General features: G+C 39.1%; 1 protein-coding gene across 9 annotated transcripts in view; it reads left to right on the top strand.

The window, feature by feature from the left end:
* arhgap23a (Rho GTPase activating protein 23a) overlaps positions 1-18427 on the top strand; it is an 81325-nt gene that overhangs the window by 38863 nt on the left and 24035 nt on the right. For 3 of the 9 annotated variants that reach the window (XM_044099912.1, XM_044099908.1, XM_044099913.1), the window contains exons 2-6: positions 11619-11822; positions 14063-14087; positions 15093-15185; positions 15899-15977; positions 16280-16334. In XM_044099912.1, coding sequence (XP_043955847.1) covers positions 11619-11822; positions 14063-14087; positions 15093-15185; positions 15899-15977; positions 16280-16334 — 456 coding nt within the window. Of the gene's footprint in view, positions 1-1410; positions 2268-5254; positions 5434-11618; positions 11823-14062; positions 14088-15092; positions 15186-15898; positions 15978-16279; positions 16335-18078; positions 18187-18427 lie in introns of those variants that run through there. The other 6 variants (XM_044099906.1, XM_044099905.1, XM_044099911.1 and 3 more) reach the window with 4 other exon arrangements.

The following is an 18427-nucleotide window of genomic DNA, read 5'->3' as shown; positions in this document are numbered from 1 at the left end:
GTCACTCTCATGAGCATCAGTGTAAAAACAAATGCACCTTGTAAACTTGTCCTCATTTTTTGAACTAGGTTTTAAAATTTTTTTATTTTATTTACTGTAACCAATTATTCAGAAGTCATCCAAGAGTCCATCTTGGTATAAAACTAGTGTTTATATTGTCCAGTATCACCATCAGGCATTGGGAGGCTTTAACACTGAGCTTAAATAACAACAAACTCCTGGCAGTAAGCTGTAAACCGATGCCTTACTTTTCACAGATGTTTGGATTCCTGTTATTCCTCAGCGATCAGATTACTACTCTTTAACTTTTCACCCCATCACGGAGTGCAAGCCGTCTGAACCTGCTGTGTTTTCCCTTTTTGACGCCGTGCAGCATACCTGGAGGGTACAGTCAGTGTGGATGACGGACCTCTTCAGGCAAGTCGGTCCTTGTCCCGCTGTGTGGCAGGTGAAACCTGCCTAATCTCACTGTTAGCGGACGTGACAAACGCTAGGAGGCGGGGTGTGTGCAGCGACTTGGACACCTGTAGGCTGCTCTCGCGTCTGTCCAGGAATCCTGGCAGTTTGCTGAGAACTCCATGTTTGCGTTTTTCCTGACAGATTTTCCTTTATTCAGTCTGATAGAATTGCTAAAGTTGGACAAAAATTCGTTCAACAATTTGTTAAATTTCAGTCGCTTCAGTCTTCATTCCAAATGTCACTTTTGACGAGACATTTTTTTAATAAGTGAAATAATTTACTAATGGAAGTAGGACTTTTTCACCAACATTTTAGGAATTATTGACCTAAAACAAATTCCTATATCTTGCTGAAAAGTTACCTTTAAATTAGTTTTGTCACATTTCAAGTGTGATACGATATTTCCACTAGAAACTAGACCAAAATTACTTGGCAAGATTTAGATTTTTTTGCCATGCAAACTGTTTTACAACATATTATTAATATTTTATGTAAACATTTGACTTTGAAGAAAGTAATTAGCAACATTTCTCTCATTGTGGCAATTGGGCAATAGAAATAATTTGAGTAAACTTGCTGCACACTCTGCCTTTTTATTGGTGGACGTAAACATCTGGTTTCAGGTTGAGGTGCCAGTATTTTTAAAACAGGAATGTGAGCGAGTGGGTCATGTTGACATGCAGTTGCTTTATTCTCAGCAGCTTTTGTTGCTCCCTCTTTATCCATGTTTGGCGCTATCCTCCCTCCTCTTTATGTTCCGCTCTTAATCTAAAGAAGACAAACGCAGGGGCAAATGTTTTCTTTTCTCTTTGTGCTGGAAATTGGCTTCTTTCTCTTTTTTTCCCCCCTGTCTGCCTCTCTGAGTGGAGAGGAGGCGGAGGAGGCAGTGCCGGCTTTTGTGAAATTTAGCGTCGGGATCACAGTTTTGTCACTGCGCACACAACGCAGCACCAGCATGGATCCACCACGGAGATATCATCTTTTTCCGTTTCAGTCTTCATTCCAAATGTCTGATGCTTTTTTGGAAAGTTTCGCCGTTGTTTGTCTGCCGATGACTGTCAGACCGGTTTGGAAACAAACAGCAGGAAAGAAGTAACAGAAAGCAAAAGAGAAGAGAAAAAGGTTTGGCTTGCTGATTCTCATTGCAGTTAGTGAACAGGAGATTGGGATTGACATGAGGGTGAGATGAAGTGATTTGTTTGGAAGTGGAGATACAGAGGGAGGTTAGCGGAGAGAGAGAGAGAGGGCAGTGGGAGGGAGGACAGATGCAGGGTCCAGCCCTCTGAGAGAGCAGTTTGCAGAACATCACTGGACACCGACGTGAGAGGGATGCCGCCAGTTATTCTCTGAAACCAGACCTGCCTCTGATGCCACACACACACATTCCTCCATCTGCTGCCCAGAACCTCTGCCTTCTGATGATCCAACGGATCTGGTGTGGAAAATGTGGGATTAAACTTCCTGAGGCAATGGATTGGAGTCCAGACTGTTTGAGTGAATGACTGGAAGAGGAAACTTTCACCTGATATCCATTTCTGGACTCTGTCCACGACTCGGTGCTGATAGCCAAGCGGTCCATGGTGGTGGTGAGCGATGTGGGTCTGACTGAACCCGGTGCACAGATGCCTGCCGCTATGCTCCCGTGCTCCGCGCCAGCCGGGTCAGACTGGAGCTTTCAGAACCCGGTGGGGGTGGACTGCAGCTCGCCGGAGCCGCGCTGCATTTGGGTGGCCGTTCTCCACGGAGCGACGAGTACAACGCTGCGCGCCGAACCGGCTTCGCCCGGCCAAAACTCACATCAGTTCAGGGTGAGGAGAGGTCAGCCACAGACTGAGGCTGGTGTTTGGCTTTCTGTTCCATATTTATTTATTAGTTACAAGTAAATCATTACCTCCAATAGAACTACAACTATTCTTACTGGGTTACAAGAATACTTGATTTGAAGCTTTCACATCAAATCTTTTAATTTACCTTCAACAATACAAAAGCAGAGAGATATTTATGCAACCTATTGCAATTTTTATTTCTACTTTCTGTAAACACATTTTTACTAATTCAGCTACTTTGACTGTCATTTTTATTGTGTACTGAATAGGATGCAAAACTACAGAAGAACATTAGGCCCACAAATCTGACTTTAATTTTAAAATTATGACTTTAATCTGCTGAGAAAAGTCACAATTCTCTTCTGGATGAATCCTCTTCTGTAAAAAACAGATCATCTTCTCTCCTGGACCTAAAATGGGGTGAAAAATCATTATGTAGACTGATGCAAAAACACCAAATCTTACCAAGTATTCCTGTCTAGTTTCTTGCGCAAATATCTGTTTACACAGGACGTTATACAAAACTAACTTATAAGTAACTTTTCAGCAAGATAAAAGAGCTTGTTTTAAGTCGGTAATATTTATAAAAATAAGTACTAGGCCCACTGGCAGATTATGTCACTTATAACAAGATATTTTTCCCAAGTTATAAGTGAAAGTGGAACCAGTATCTTTTTCATCAATATTGAGGAATCATCAACTTAGACAAGCTTTTTTATCTTTTAAGTTGGTTTTGTCTTATTTCAAGTGTGCTAAGAAATGTTAACTTGAAACTAGATCAAAAATATTTGGTAAGATTTGATGTTTTTGTTTCTGTTCGATGGTAAAGACTGAGGTGAGGACCTGAAGCGTCACCAGACTTATTTTTCAAATCCATTGAATAACTAAGGTGAAATTTTCCTTCATCTTAATCCTCAAGTCGTTTGTTTTAGCGTTAAAATAAGCAGGTGTCATCCGGTTGCCTGTAACCAGAAACAGTATAGGAGGTATATTGTTTTTATCCTCAGAATTAGCTTTGCAAACTCCGAGAGGAGCTGCGTATTCTTTGGAAACCGCTGCATGCGGTTTGTCAGTTGTGCATGTCAGCAGCGTTGCTGTAACTTCATTGTTTGGAGTCATTTAAGCGCTCAGCTGCTGACAGGTTGCTTAACCTCTCAGCGTTACCTGGCAGAGCGACGTCATCCCTCGCTGCTTCAAGGCTTAAAACTCCTCACCGCTTAAATATTTGCAGCAAAAAATGTGCAAATATTTCCTTCTCTTAATGTTTTTTTTTTACTTTTTGATGGGTGGATTTCCAAGATTTAAATCAGTTTTAAAGATAGGTGGTAATCAGTGTTCCTATCATCAAGAGTTTGTGTGTGTGATTCTGGTGGACCTTCTTCTAATTAGCATCTAAAGAATGATGAAGGGAGAGCTTAAGTGCCACTTTTGGTTACCTTTTGTCATAAAAGGAGCAAGCTGTGCCAACATGTTCCAAAAATTTGGGGTGTTTACATCACTGTTTTATTTCATTGTCATTTTATTTTTCTTGTGGAATATTACTTCCCCTTTTCTACCTATTTTTATTTTTTTTTCTGTGTTACCATCCCCCTCATCCTTGACTGGTAAGAAATGCCACAATCAGGAATGTGAGCGTGGGGGCAGGAGACAAACACTCACTGTATACGATGTTTGTTCTCCCGGATAAACAAGAAATGTGTTTCATTTTCTCTGAAGGTTAAAAAGAAACACAGTTTCCGTCTCCGTCTGCTGCAGATGCTGGTAAAGTTAACAGATTCTGCATAAGTCTGGAATTTCGTGTTTATAATATTGCTGAGATGCCTATGATGTGTGAACGGCAGAAAAATACTCTTAACTACTTGGTTTGAGGTCAGTGTAATAAAAACAAGTTTTATTATAATAAACTTGATCTGGAATTAAGTTTTATAGAATGGAGTCGGGTCATTTCATGCAAAGCTAAAAAAGGCTTATAGGCTCATATTGGAGACGGATTGTGGTCTTTTTTTTATTTTACAATGGGGTGGAGAAAGTCTCAACTCATCTTTCGTTTCTTTATATTTTCAGTTAGCTGCGATTTTCTCAGGAATAGTTTCAGCCCTTTTTTAAGGTCAAACGGAGAGAATATCAGCATTTCAACGGATTTCAGTTCAGTGCTGAATAATCTTGCTTAAGTTTTATCATCTTAAGGATTTTAAATTGACTAGATTGTTTAAAAGACAAAAAATTACTCTTTAATTTAACAATGTCTAATAGCTAAGTCATTTGCCATTTGAGACACGTTTTGTGCTTACACTAAAGTGTTTGTGGCGCCCATTATGGGGTGCTGCACTGGGCAGAAAGCCATACAGTTTGTATCAAAACCTCCTTTAATACCAGTCAAAAAGATTTTGTAGGTTTTCTTGAGATTTTCTCTCAAAGTTTGGGTTTTTTTCTTTTGCTTCTATAAGATTTTTTTTGGTTTTGCTTGGACAATCAAAACCCACTTTAATATTTTGACAGAAATTGCACCGAAAATGTTAACCAGCCTGGCATGGCTGAGTGTATATTCATATTTATACAACCTCCCCCATTTACACACAATTTACCTAATTCTTTTTTTCTTTTCTTTTGTTTTTGATGCAGAAACGGTAGGGCGAAAAAACCTGATTGATTTCTGGATTTTATTCCAAACATTTCTTTTTTTGAATGAAGATGTTTGACTTAAAGCAAAAGCAAACAAAGCTTTTGCAGCTGTTTTTTTTTCTCTCTCCTGACCGGAGGAAAAAGTCCCCTAGCTGCATTTAAACCTGCGTCATGCACCATGTGTGCCTCTGCCCACTGTCCAACCAACCTATTCTAAATCTGCAACTCTTCTTGGAAACACTTATACTTTTAGGTTTGAATCAAAATAGCCAAGGTTGGGATGTGTCAGTTGAACAACAGGAGAGCTGCATGTTTACCCACAGAGTAGAAAACCCTGTTTAACTGATGTTGCATCATCACCTGCCTGCCTGCTCGGACAGTCAGCTGGGTTAAACTAGTTTTTGAACACATATTGACACATATTTTGAATCCTCCACTGCTTCTGGTCCAGTCATGGATCACCTTGTCGGGATGTAGGATGCGTTTGGACGCGCCGAGATGGAGGAGTTCTCCCTCTGTGTGGCCGGTAAGCCGTGACGCTGCCATCTGCGTTTTTCTCCTCTGCTCTGCCCGCGCCGTCCGGATTAACGGCTCATCAGCAGATATAGCGGCCCGTTAAAGCTCTACTTTTCAAACAGGTTGCAGCACTCAGCTGTTTAAAAGAGCATTATTGTTCTGTTCTGCCGGGTTTTCAGCGGGACGGCTGCCGCCTGCCGCTCCTGATGACTGCAAATTCAGCTTTTATCACTTTCACCAATTTTAAAGTTTAGAATCTGTGCTGATTTGGTGGAAATAAGACAATTTATGCTTTCTTTATTGTATTTTTAGGTCATAATCTGTAATTTCAGGCTTTGTAATTGATGTCAGGAGCAGAAACAACTGCAGGGTATTTTCTGCCGCTGTTATGTGTACCAACAAAACTAAACTCATGCGTGGCAATACAGGTTACTCTGCCTGTTTGGTTGTTTTCCATTGTAGTGTGTTTTCGTGATGAAATCAGCGCGTGTGAATTGAGTTCCACAGAGATGTGTACTAAGAAACATTCCAATGTTTTTAGTTGTAGTATCTGGTATGAGTGGGAAACATTTTTTTTATAGCTCTCATAAAAAAACATACCAATGTGGTTTTTGACGAAAAGTTCATGTTTTTTGGTGTCTGGAAAATTAGGTGCTTCAAAAAAAAACAAAATAAAAACCCAAATTAGCAGGGTTAATTTGGGTTAACCCCAGCTAGCAACCCCAGCGAAGCTTAGCCTGTTACCTAGCAACCCCAGTGAAGCCCAGCCCGTTACCTAGCAAGTCAAGCTGATCTCTAGCACATTTGGTCAGCTGGTGTTACTGCAGGAAGAAACTAGTACTTTGTTGTTGACTTACCATCCAGAAACCTTTTGCTGCATTCTTCTCGGTTATGCAGGAGGCTCCACTTCTGCTTTTCAAAGACATATGATTGTGTAATTGCGCATCTGTTTGCACACCAGCAGCAGCTAATTTAGGTTTAAAATGACTAGAGGCCCTAAATGTCAATGTATAAGAATGATTTTGTGCAAAAAATGATATGAACGTGTTTTGTATAACCCATAAACCTATGCTAACCTGTTCAAGGAAGACTAATATGCCATCTTTAGGTAAGATGCCAGGTAATCCTTAGGTAATCTTGCCTTCTGAGTTTCGTCTCTGAGAAGAAACTGAGAGATTTTCTTCTCTCTGAGTTAGATCTAAACTCAGAGAGAAGAAAATGTTATATTTTTTTCTCAGTATTTCCCTCAAGCCTGTTTGGGCCAAGATTGAGGAGAGAAAAGATTGAAAAACAGTTTGAAAACTCCATGGACATTCTTCGTTAAACACAATGTCCTTTCCTGGAGTAGCCGGACCGTGTCGGCGTGTCTGAGTGAATTTTCTTAACCAGAAGGTGAGAGGTGACAGGAGAAGTGTTTATCCGGCCCGAGGGAGGAGGGCAGGCGGAAAGGTCAGCTGCAGACTCGATTATCTGAGAAGGAACACGCAGCCCACACGGTCCAGAGTAGCCGAGTGGGATTCAGTCCAGACCCGCTCAGACCTCGTGTGTTTTGGGTAATCACAGGGTTTTGGTATTCCCAGCGCCAGGAGGGGCCATGTGGTCGAAACTAGCCTGCTGGAGCCTGTCCCTCTGCTGAAGCACGATACTCCTCCTCTTCCTCATCCGTCTCATTCACTCTCTCCCTGTGACATGTCGGCGTGTGTTTTGACTCGTCCAAACCAGAAACCGCTCCTTCAGAGGAATTCAGTTCGATTCTTCCTCTTTTCTTCCTCTGCTGCTCTTTCATTTTCTCTTTTATCACTTTGATTCAATCGCTCCTTCCGCTCACACTTGTTCGCGTCTCTCTGCATTCCTCTAAGAGAAAATAGCAGGCGTCACTTAACATTGTTTAGACTGCCAGGCTTGAAATATTCCAGATTTATGGAAGTCGAATTCGGAAATATGCAGACATTTATGTGTTCCCCGACACAAATCTGCAAACAAATCTTTTCCTGTATTTATCGTTTTCCTCAATGGAACGTATAAGTAGAGGGAAAAGAAATTGTGCGGTGAAAGATTTCCACTGCACGAACTCGCATGTTGAGCGGGAGGAAAAGGAGGTTGGGGGGAGGAGGAGGGGAAGGAAGGAGGAAGAAAGAGGAGTGAAGGAATGGGAAGTACCTCAACGATGAAGAGTATATTTATAGGAGCTCTTGGTTGTTCCACTTCCTGTCTCAAGCCAGGCACTTCCTGTTGTTGTGTGGCGACGCACAAACCTGCCACATGTGTGTGGTTTTAGCATTTATAGTGGCTGTAAGGGTCATTGTCTTTCTAACAATAAAAAAATCAGCAAAAATTCTCACATTGCAAACAAAATAGTGGCATTAATGTTTAGCTTCTGAAAATTGACAACCATTACAAATCAGAGTTAATTTTGCATTCGCTTAGATTAAACACAAATACTTAACCCTAGAGTTGCATGAATAAAGTATCTTATTGATTTTAATGTCTTTTTAAAAAAAACAAATAGGGAAACTTTTTTCAATCCAGCATTTTAAAGAAGGGAGAAAATGCAAATTCTGGAGAAAATAAAAATGTAATCATAACACTAAAAATCCATCCATGAAAATAGTTAAATTTTCTTATCAAATGACGAATTGTTATATCAGATAAAGATAACCTGAGTAAACACAAAAATGTTTTCAAGTAATTATTTTATTTAAGACCTGTATCGCTGTGAAAATGCAGTTTCCTCTTATTAATTCATAAATTATCTGAGATAAACCAGAAGCCAGAAATTAATCCAAAACTGTAAGAAAACATTACATGCATTTAACATTTAACATTTAACATGTCTGTAAAATGTTCTACCCAGAACTCCTCAAGTGGCATAATTTTAGCTTCACCTGGTTCAAATTCTCTAACATTTTTCCTATGAGAATCCAATTATTACAATCCAATTATTAATCGATTGATCCAGAAATAATCAACAGCTCAGCCTTGCATCATATTTATGTTAAGTAAAGTCGATATTTTTACACGTGTTTAATCAAGTGTACACTAAAGGAATGCTATATTATGACATTTCAGGCAATAATTTTATTATTTTATTGTTAAAAAATTTTTAAATATTTGTTCATTTCCATCTTTTAATGTATACTGTATAAAAAGGTTTACATGATTAAATGAAAAATCGGCAGAATGAGCCATTTCTTATACGATTGTCAAAATAATTGATTGAATAACTAAAAGAAACAGAATAGAAAACATTGAGCGTTTAAAGGCGAGCAAAGAACATACCTTTCCATATCAAGGCACATCAGTAATCATAGATGTTTGTGAAACGAGGTGCTACTTACTCTCTGCTGATTTGTAGCTTGGTGGGATTAAAAAAGTTTGAAATATCCGTCTTGTTCTTTTGATCTTATGATTTCAGATGTTTGAAGTTGTTGAGAGTCGGTGTTGTCTTTAAATTACTTGGATGAAAGAAAATCAACTGTTTGCAGAGAGATGACATACGTTTAACTGTGCAGATGTACACATCAACTGTAACTGTAGCCGGTATTTTAGGGGAACATAGAAGAGCCATTATTTGTGTCCTTTTCTTTCAAAGCCATAACTGGCCGTGTTTTTAGTTTTGTTATTAAAATGGAGAAATGACTAACAAAAAGTGCTTAATTTGCACTATATGGAGAACAGAATAAAGTTTTGATCTTCTTCTTGTACGCTGCATTGGTTCTGTCCAGATATTTTCTCGCCTGCAATTTCTCATCTTGCATCGGCTTTCGGTGTGATTGTATGCATGCATGATGGTCTGTCACGATCCTGTGATGAACTGGAAACCAGATCAGGCTGTTAGCCACATCTATGGGCTTCATGAACTTTCTCATAGCTGTTAGTATTGAAAGAATGAGCTACCATTAGTCAGTTTTCTTAAGAAACTCCAGTAAAACTGAAATGATTAATCGTGACAAATCAATTATTGAAATAATTGTCAACCAATGTAGCAATCGATTAATTGTTAGCTGGAGTGTGCAGAGTTAAAAGATGTCCATTTGCTGAAAAAAAAGCATATTCGGAGCAGTCATTAAGCCAAATCTGTACAAAAACCCCATATTTGTCCATAAATATGTTTAGCTAAAACTTCAAGTATCAACATTTTAGCTTCTCCTGCTTCAAATTCACTATTTTATTGCATCTTAAGCAATTAAATGTTTTTCCTGATTTAAAAAAGGAATTTCATTATTTGTTGTTTTTATTTTTGCATCTTTTAATGGATTGTATGATAATTCATAATTCATAATATTGTATGAATGGTTAAGTGGTTAAATTAAAAATCTTTAGAATGTGGCGTGTTTTTTTAATCCAATTAGTTGATTAATTGTCAACATAACCGTTAGAATGATCAATTAGGGTTGCTACTAAGCAGTCTTCAGTTGCAGCGCTAGTCTCCAGTGTCACTAGTCTCTGCAATGTGTCCATTATTGAAAACTTTTTGTTGTTTTGAGGTTTGCAATCTTGCAAAGAACCAGATAGAATAAAAAAGATGAACCAGTCAAATCGAAACCTGATCCTTGTTGTTGGGAGTCGACACATTTATTGCTCCAGTATAGTATTATGTTGTAACTATACTGGGGCAACAGCTTCTCAAACATTCGCTCTAATTTTTGTATAAGTTGCTGGGAAATTTGAGTCATAACAGTCAGATAATGCCTTTCTGGTATTTCACACAGCAGATCCGACCTTTGACCTTGGGTAAACACATCCCCTCCTTCCCTGTTTGGTCAGGTGATTGTGTTTGACTGACAGATGTGGGTCTTCAGGGCAGCATGAGGGTGAGACTTCTCACATGTGGCTGTGAGCTGAGCTCACTCTGCTTATTTACTCAGCAGGAGGAATTAAATATTTGGAAAGTGGGTGGAAATCTTCCTCCGAACCTGAAAAAGTTTGGACCTGTTGTCCTCAACCCAGTGTCAGAGCAATCTAAAAAGGAATCCCGGATTCCTGACATGGTTCTGTGCAGCCTGGAGGGCTTCCTGATTGCAGCGCTCCTTCTAAATTATGTTTATGATCTATTGTTCTCGGGTTGGTTGGCATGTGGGATTGACCGGAACATGAAATGGATTCAGGAGCTCATGAGGAAGCTGCTAATGTAAAATCCAGCAGCTGAGGGTTAATGTCACAGGGTGCAGAGTCACCTTGTGCTTCCTGGAGAAACCAGAACATGTGTTGCATCTGGAAAACTGGAATGCTTGTGCTAATAATGGAAACAAATGTGTGGAGGATTTACGTGCTGTTTGCTGTGGTTGATTCGACATTCATTCTTTGATCTATTAATTATTGTAGTTTTTCCTCTGAACAAATCCAGGACTATAGCTAAGTTTCTGTTACAAATGTGTACAAAAGTTTAATATTTCACTAATATTGAAAATATAAATAAAAAAAGCTATTAAAATCACACCTGAATAAGTTTGTTCACATGATAAGACATAGGCCAATTCTTGCTGGTCAAGAAGACGAAAAATAATTTAAAATACAGTAAAAGATGGATTAGAAATATATTGATAGAAAAAAATCTTTTTCTTACTTCAAATTTCACTGAAAGTCAAGTGTTATCTAAAATGCAATGTTTACTAATGCCTCAAATTAAGTTTGCTTTTTAAATTTTAAAAGTTCATGTCTTTTTTTTTTTGTTGCACTTTTTAAAGAATCATACTTCAAACTTTAGACTGAAAATTATGTTCTAAACCTAACAAAACATTTCTTATTTAAAAAAAGAAACTGAATTGTTTATTTACCATCATTTTCTTTTCATGGATTTTTTGCTGCTGGCTTAAGTAGCTACTACAGAAGGGGGAAATTGTTATTCGATTAAATATCTGAATAATTGATAGATTACTCTGTAATGGTTTACAAATATTTTAGTATTTTTAATCTAGTAAACAACATTACAAAATGCTGGCAAATAGCATTTTATTTTCTATTTATTAGCAGGAGGGCTATTAAATAATATTTTGCAATTAGGCAAATTCTAATGTTTTACTAATTTTGTAAGTTCTCAACGGTCTTCAAATACTTTAAAAAGGTGAAATAAAGAGCATTCTGCTCTATGTATTAGCAAGTTTGCTAAGAAATATCAGTTTGTTATTTATTAGCATCAAATAGTTTTGTTTTCTTTTCTTTTTGATTGACCTGTTCCTGTTTGTGTGTTTACAGGCTAAGGGGCGGAGGGATGGTCACTCCTCAGCAGGTGACAACCCTCGGCCGCCGATGGCGTCCCGGCCGGGAAGGGAGGGGGTCGGCGTGGGCTGGAAGGGTCCCCGGACGCTGGTCCTCCATAAGAACTCCCAGGGTTTTGGTTTCACGTTACGCCACTTCATCGTTTACCCTCCAGAGTCTGCTCTGCACACCAACCTCAGGGTGAGACCTGTTGCTCGCTTGGTGTCATTATTTAAGACCGTAGTGTTTGAGATTTTCAAGCGGATTCAGGCGTAGTCGAATAAAACAAACACTGAAAGAACTAATTAGGCAAATTCCAGCAGCTGATGGGCTTTAAAGGGAAATTATTTACTCAGATTTTCATCCTTCTTATGATGTGGAAGATCCCTCCAGATTTTACTCCTGTTTATTTCTCTTTTTTTCATTCTCTGTGAAGCTTTTCCTGATTTTCTTTTTCTTTTTTTCTGGGCTGGGGGTGAGCCTTTGTGTGAGCAAAGTGGTTATTTGGCTCTTTGAGGTGCGGGCACAAACGTATCCAGATGTGAAATTGAGGGATGTGGAGGCTGGGCTGGGGTGAGCCAGCTGAAACAAGACGTCTATTATTTTTCCTCCACCCCACCATCCACCAGCTGCAGAAAACAGGAGCCCAGACTCAATGGGTTCTGTTGTTGCTGCATGGTACCACTCGCTGTCTGTCAGGACGTACCAGGTTGGCCCGAGACAATGGGCCCACTGCTGGCCTTTGGCCCTGGTTCTGTCCTCCTGTACCCTGCATCAATGGACACCAAGGTCACATGGTGTTTTGGGGCAATCAGACTCACAGAGACCCCTCATTCTTATCTGGAGAAATTGTTTGGCCGTGTCCCACATTACCCACATAAAGTCCAGTTAGGCTCAGGGTAACTGTTACTCATTTGGGCTCTATTGTTTTTCTAATCTAGTAAATTCTCTAGGGTCAAGATGCATTGGAAATGTGAAACTTGTGGTATGTTAAACTACAGATTTTGATCTAAATCATTTCTAAATAAAGGCACAAAAAAGAAAACAGCTTTAGAACATAGTTACACTCTTCACATAAAAAAAAAAAAATCTCCTTCATGTGAATGAAGCAGTCTAAATACCTTCATGCTAATGTAGGCATTTATCTTATAAATGAAGAATCTTCTTCCTGATGCATTATTCACAGAGTTCCACAATGGTCTTTTAACATGAGATAAAAGATCATTGTTTTTGAGATTACTTTACCGCAAATGCAGAAGATGCCGTAAAGATATAAAAGTTTGGGTTTTTGTTGTTTAAATTTTGATAAAACTAGCATTCTTGTTTGCACTTAAAGCACAATCATATATTTAATTCAGCATTAATTCAAAATGCTTGAAATGTTTTTTTTTAGATCAGAATATCTCCCTTTAACCAGAGACTTATATAAACTACTCTGAGCATTTCTTACATCCATTCCTTCTCTTCAGTTTGTCCAAGATCGGGTTGCCAATCCAGACTTCCCTCTTCACCTGTCGAGAATTTACACATAAAACATGTAAAAAGAAATCTGGAGAACAATGTCCCTTTGTCTTTTAATGAGGAGCCTTTGTGTAAAATCTGCAATAAATTATTTAATAGGAACAGTTCCCTTATTTGTAGGCTACCGGTATGTAAAGGTTTCAGCCCCGCAGCAGCTCATTAAGTGCACCATATGCACTCCAAGCCACCTCTTGTTGTCTCCATTTTGGTTTCAGATGAGGTCAAATTGGGACTGGTCCATCCGTGCGTGTCCCCGGCTCCCAGTTCTATTCTGGGTTTGGCTGCTGTCCTTTCTCTGCCTCTAAACCCCCCTGCATTGTCTCCCGAACCTGGAATGAGCCCACTCAGCGCAGCATAAAGCCAGGCAGCAGTCAGCCCACCATGTTTCGAACTCCAAACTGCCCACTCAGCTCAGTAACGTGTGTGTGTATGCGTGGGTGTGTAGGTGTGTGTGTGTGTGTGTGTGTGTAGGTGATCTGATCTACCTATCTGATCTCCACTCTGTGTGTTTGTTTGCTGCAGTGCATGATGTCACGTTTACCTCCAGTCTGTCAAACCTGAAAGTCGATTTCTGCATATGATCGGGCTTTAACAGCTCATTAAAAACAAACATGTTCTTCCCAGGAGGTTTGATTTCAGCTGTCAGGAAATTCATGTTAATTAATACCAATGATAACGATATGACCTTCTCCTCCAGTGTTACAAATGTAGAAAGCATTAGGAAATGTTTCAGTTGCAGAGGGGTGACTAGTTTTCCTGCATGATATAAGCCCTGAATCACCTCTTGGTAAAATTTCTTCTCATGACGACTGCAACCTCAGCAGCGCTAGACAGGATCCTACTAATGTTCGCCAACATTTCTCATGCTGTGCTGCCAGTTTTCTTTCTTGACATTTGTTTTCTCTTTCTGTCATCTGTAGGATGAGGAGAACGGCAACGGGAAGGGTGAGTTGTTTCCCCGTCATTCGGACATCAGTTAAACGAAACAGTCAAACAGAGATGATGCAATGAGGTGGGACTCCTTTAGTCTCCTTGCAGACCTCTGGTTTTGTTGTTTCTCTGCGCCACCTGCAGGATTGTATGCGACACTGCACCTGCACTTGCTGACACTAGACTGCAGATGTATTCAGATTTTTTTAAGTTACAAAAACTACCATTTTTTTGTGTAATTATAAATTTAAAATAATTTTTTGTCAAAAATGCTAAGTGTATTTATTTGTTTAAAATGTACCAGTACTATTGTGTGTTTTGTTATTTTTTAATATATATATATATTGCCTGTTTTGTGTTTAAATATATGTGGTTGATTAATGCTGAGTTGTAACAAATTTACTTTTACTTTTGACTCTAAGATTTTTTCCAACTACTCCTTTTTATTTGAAACTTTTGTTCATGTCAACGTGACATGTTCATTTCAAACTGTAAACAAATGAAATAATAAATTAACTAATAATTTTTATTAATATTATTTAGATAAACATATATTTTGAAAATATGTCAATTTTTTTTAGAAATAAAGTGGTTTTGCCTTATCGTGGTGCCTCTTAAATTTCCACTTCATGTAGTGATTTAAAATTAAAACAATTGTTTGGGCTTCCAACAGAATGATTATTATTTTTTTAGCACACCCCAGCATTTTAATTTTGTGAAAAACAAACAAGAACTTAAATGAAAACAGTTCACTATGTAATAACACGTAGGAAGTCAGCTGACTTGTGCTGGATTTATCTTGTGTGCTATATTTGCATAGATGGATGGAAATAGATACTTCATCAGAACACAGAAACTTTCCAAAGGGATTTTTTTTTCTAGCTGTCAGCTCCCCACATGTTCTTGTAAACATTTTGTTTTCAACACATTCCCTAAATGAATGAAATCCCCAGGAAAACGTGTCAGCATTTACTGTTTAACAAGTTCAGCCCCTAATCTTGAATTTTATTTGTGATGCAGGGTTTCAGAAAGAGCGACTGGAGCCGATGGACACCATATTTGTGAAGAATGTGAGAGAAAAGGGTCCGGCCCACAAGGCGGGTTTGTGCACAGGTAAAAGGGACAAGCCTCCAGATTTACTGTTGAAATTTGTTGATATGTGCACAGTTTACTGTGACGTTGGATCCGAAATGTGAAGAAGTTAGACGGAAGCTTGCCACAAGATGAAAACAAGATTTCTTTTAACTGATGCAATAAAAATGACGGCGCTGTTAGAGTTTTTTCTCGTTGCCTCAGCAGAGTAGCAGTCCCATCTGGGCACATGTCCAGTCACATGCTACTTACTCAAACTTATGCAAACACACACAACACACACAATAAAAACAATGTATGCATTTCAGTTTGCACAAACTCCTTGCCAATTTTTTCCCAGTTGCTGACCTGTTTTCTAGTTTCTGCTCATGAAATTGCAGATGAATTTATTTTTATTGATTTGCTCTTTTAATGGCATTTAAACAGAGGAACATATTAATGTTAGAAATGTGTTTACACCTCTCTGTCCTCTGAGGCTAAATAAAAATAATCAGCCGAATGTTTTGCCTGCATGATTCTGTTTCTGTTGAAGTTAAACACAGAAATACAACATTTGTTTTTTCTCCTTCACATTTCCTGTTTTGATCCGTGCCTCGACCTCACAGGGAAATGAGTTCCTGCACAGCGTCACCTGTTTGTCCTGTCTTTCCCACCTGCTCTGAAGTTTTGCAGACTAGGACCTTGCTGCCTAACCTGCTGGTTGTGACACGACGGCATGTCTTCTTTCTCTGCAGGGGATCGTTTGGTGAAGGTAAACGGAGAGAGCGTTCTTGGAAAGACTTACTCACAGGTGATCGCTCTCATCCAGAACAGGTAAGATCACAAAAATGTCTCGCTTCGTGTCACTTATGCATTTTGGATGCATAAATATGATGCTCCACCGCTGTAAAAATGTGATGCATTACTAATCCAAGAAATTGTTTTGTTAGAGACCATATTTTAACTTAAGACTAAATTCTGAAATTGGACCGTCATTTAGCAGTTTAATTTTCACACTAAAATTTACCCAAAGCAGCTTGGACACAAAATCATTGCCTGTGAAGACCCTGTGTCTTATCTATATAAAGTATATTTCGTCCTTAGATGTTGATTTTCACTCTTTTTGTCGTTCATAGCGAGAGTGTGCTGGAGCTCTGCATCATGCCAAAAGATGAAGATGTGCTTCAGCTGGTAAGTATGATTTTTGACCACCACTCCTGGTTAAAATTTGTGAAAGTCTTTTTATATAAGTTACTTTATATGGATTTTTAGTTTGGGAAGAGAAAGTGTTTAAAATGATTGTTTTCATTGTGATTGACATCCTGAAGAGTTCTTACATAATGGATACAGTTATTCAAGGGGAAATTCAAATTATTTCCTGTTTCCCATGCATGCAGGGTTTGCTGAACACAACTGGGATTTCTCTGTTCATATGAGACTAATGGTGTATTTTCACCAGCCTTGTTTAGTCCAGTTTAATCCAACTCAAGTTTGTTTGCCTATAAAGTTAGCTTGGGGATGTCTGAACCAAAAAACTCTGGTCCGCTGTTTTAGTTCAGTTGAAGTGAACTCTGGCGTAGTTCGAATGTGCTCCAAAAGCACTAAGTGGTCTGTATTGCAGTGCATTCTGGGTAAATACAACCAAAACAAGCATGAGTTTTCTTGCTCTTTTACCAAAGACAAAAGGGAAATCTAACAACCACTAAAATCTGATACTGCTGTATTTTTGCTTATGTTTTGCAAAGAAAAAACTTGCGTCTCTTTGGAGGTTTTTGTGTAATTTCCTTCAATGTTTCTTAGTGCAGCTCCACTACCGGCGAGGGGGTGAACAAGTTTTTCATCGAGTTTGGATCGTTTAACACAGTGGAGTGTTGAAAAGGCAACAAATATTACAATTTTACTCCCCAATCGAACCAAGTCTACTGGACTATCAGAAGTGGTGACACCCTAAGACTCTGAAGTGAAACCAGCTCATGTTTACTGTAAAGTACAGTGGAGGATCTGTGATGCTGTGCTGCTGATATTTGGTTTCTCTGCCAAATATCTAGCTTGGTATGGCACATCAACTTGTTGAAATACCGTGACATTTTATGACTAAATGGCGCTTATATTGTGCTCACAGAGAAATACAATACCGTCCTAATATCTTTCTTTATACACATTTTCTTCTGCCTTTATAGATGAAATAATTTGAAGACATTTTAAGCTTCTTTTCCAGAGTTGCCACTAACTGAGAAGGGTGCTGTAAGATTTTCTAACCACAAAGCCATAAAGAAGCATAATATATGTCCATGCTTCCTATTTTAGGTCACTGTTGTAAAGTTGTTTGGGTGCTTATCTTCAAAGTCTGTTCATCAGATCACTGCTGAAGAATGCGGAGAGTGACTCACAAGGCTCTGCTCTGTTTTCCAATTACATCGTCCATTAAAATCTGCCAGTATCTCAACTGTCGAGGTCTAGAACAAAACCGCTCCTTGCATTCATTTACACACGCCCATGAAATGCAGCAACACATTTTTGTCGCTCCACAGGTTGTTCTGTTCTCGTTTGCATGATCTGACATGCATCGGCTGTTGCCCCTCCCTCCGACCTGGAGCAATGTTTCGACACACTGAGCCACATTTGAGCAATGTCTCTCAGAAACACTTCGTATGCTTCCCCAGAGAATAGCGCCAACAGTGTGATCTTTACTTAAAAACATATTTAGCCTCTCTTTTACATTTTAAACCCACTCCTCTGACCTCACACTCCTCCTCTCGCTGGTGTATCTCCTGCATTCCTGTCATGACATCACTGGAGCTGCGCCTCCTTCCGCACTCCCACAGGGTGGAGTAAGTCCGAAAACCAGAGGGTGAAGAGTGGGGATCTAGACGGATTTCTGTGAGGAGAAAACAAGCCGATGATCAGACAGGAAGTCGTCAAGGAAAAGAGGCAAAAAGGATTTTATTAATAAGGATTTGGTGAAATATGACAGACACCTTTTTAAGCAGCAGGAGTGTCTTGTAAGGAGTGTTGGTGTGTTTTTTTTTTTCCACCGTCTGCGGTTTGTGTTTTGACTTTCTGTTAAACTGTCTTACCATTTTTAGGAGGATGTTGAAGAGCACAATGTGATTAAGTTTCTGGGGAGTGGAAAAATCTAAAAGTTCTGCTTAGATTACTGAACAGTCGCCTTTTAAACTTGTTTTCTCACGCTGAAGCTCAGAGAAAATACTATATGTACGAGTCAGAGAAGCAAACTGCTGTGTGGTGTGCTTTCTTCCTTTTCCTCTGAGGATTGGGTGCAT

Source organism: Gambusia affinis, linkage group LG19 (genome assembly GCF_019740435.1).
Source record: "Gambusia affinis linkage group LG19, SWU_Gaff_1.0, whole genome shotgun sequence".
NCBI lineage: Eukaryota > Metazoa > Chordata > Actinopteri > Cyprinodontiformes > Poeciliidae > Gambusia > Gambusia affinis.
Note: the sequence above shows the minus strand (reverse complement) of the source record. Positions and strands in the feature narration are given on the sequence as shown.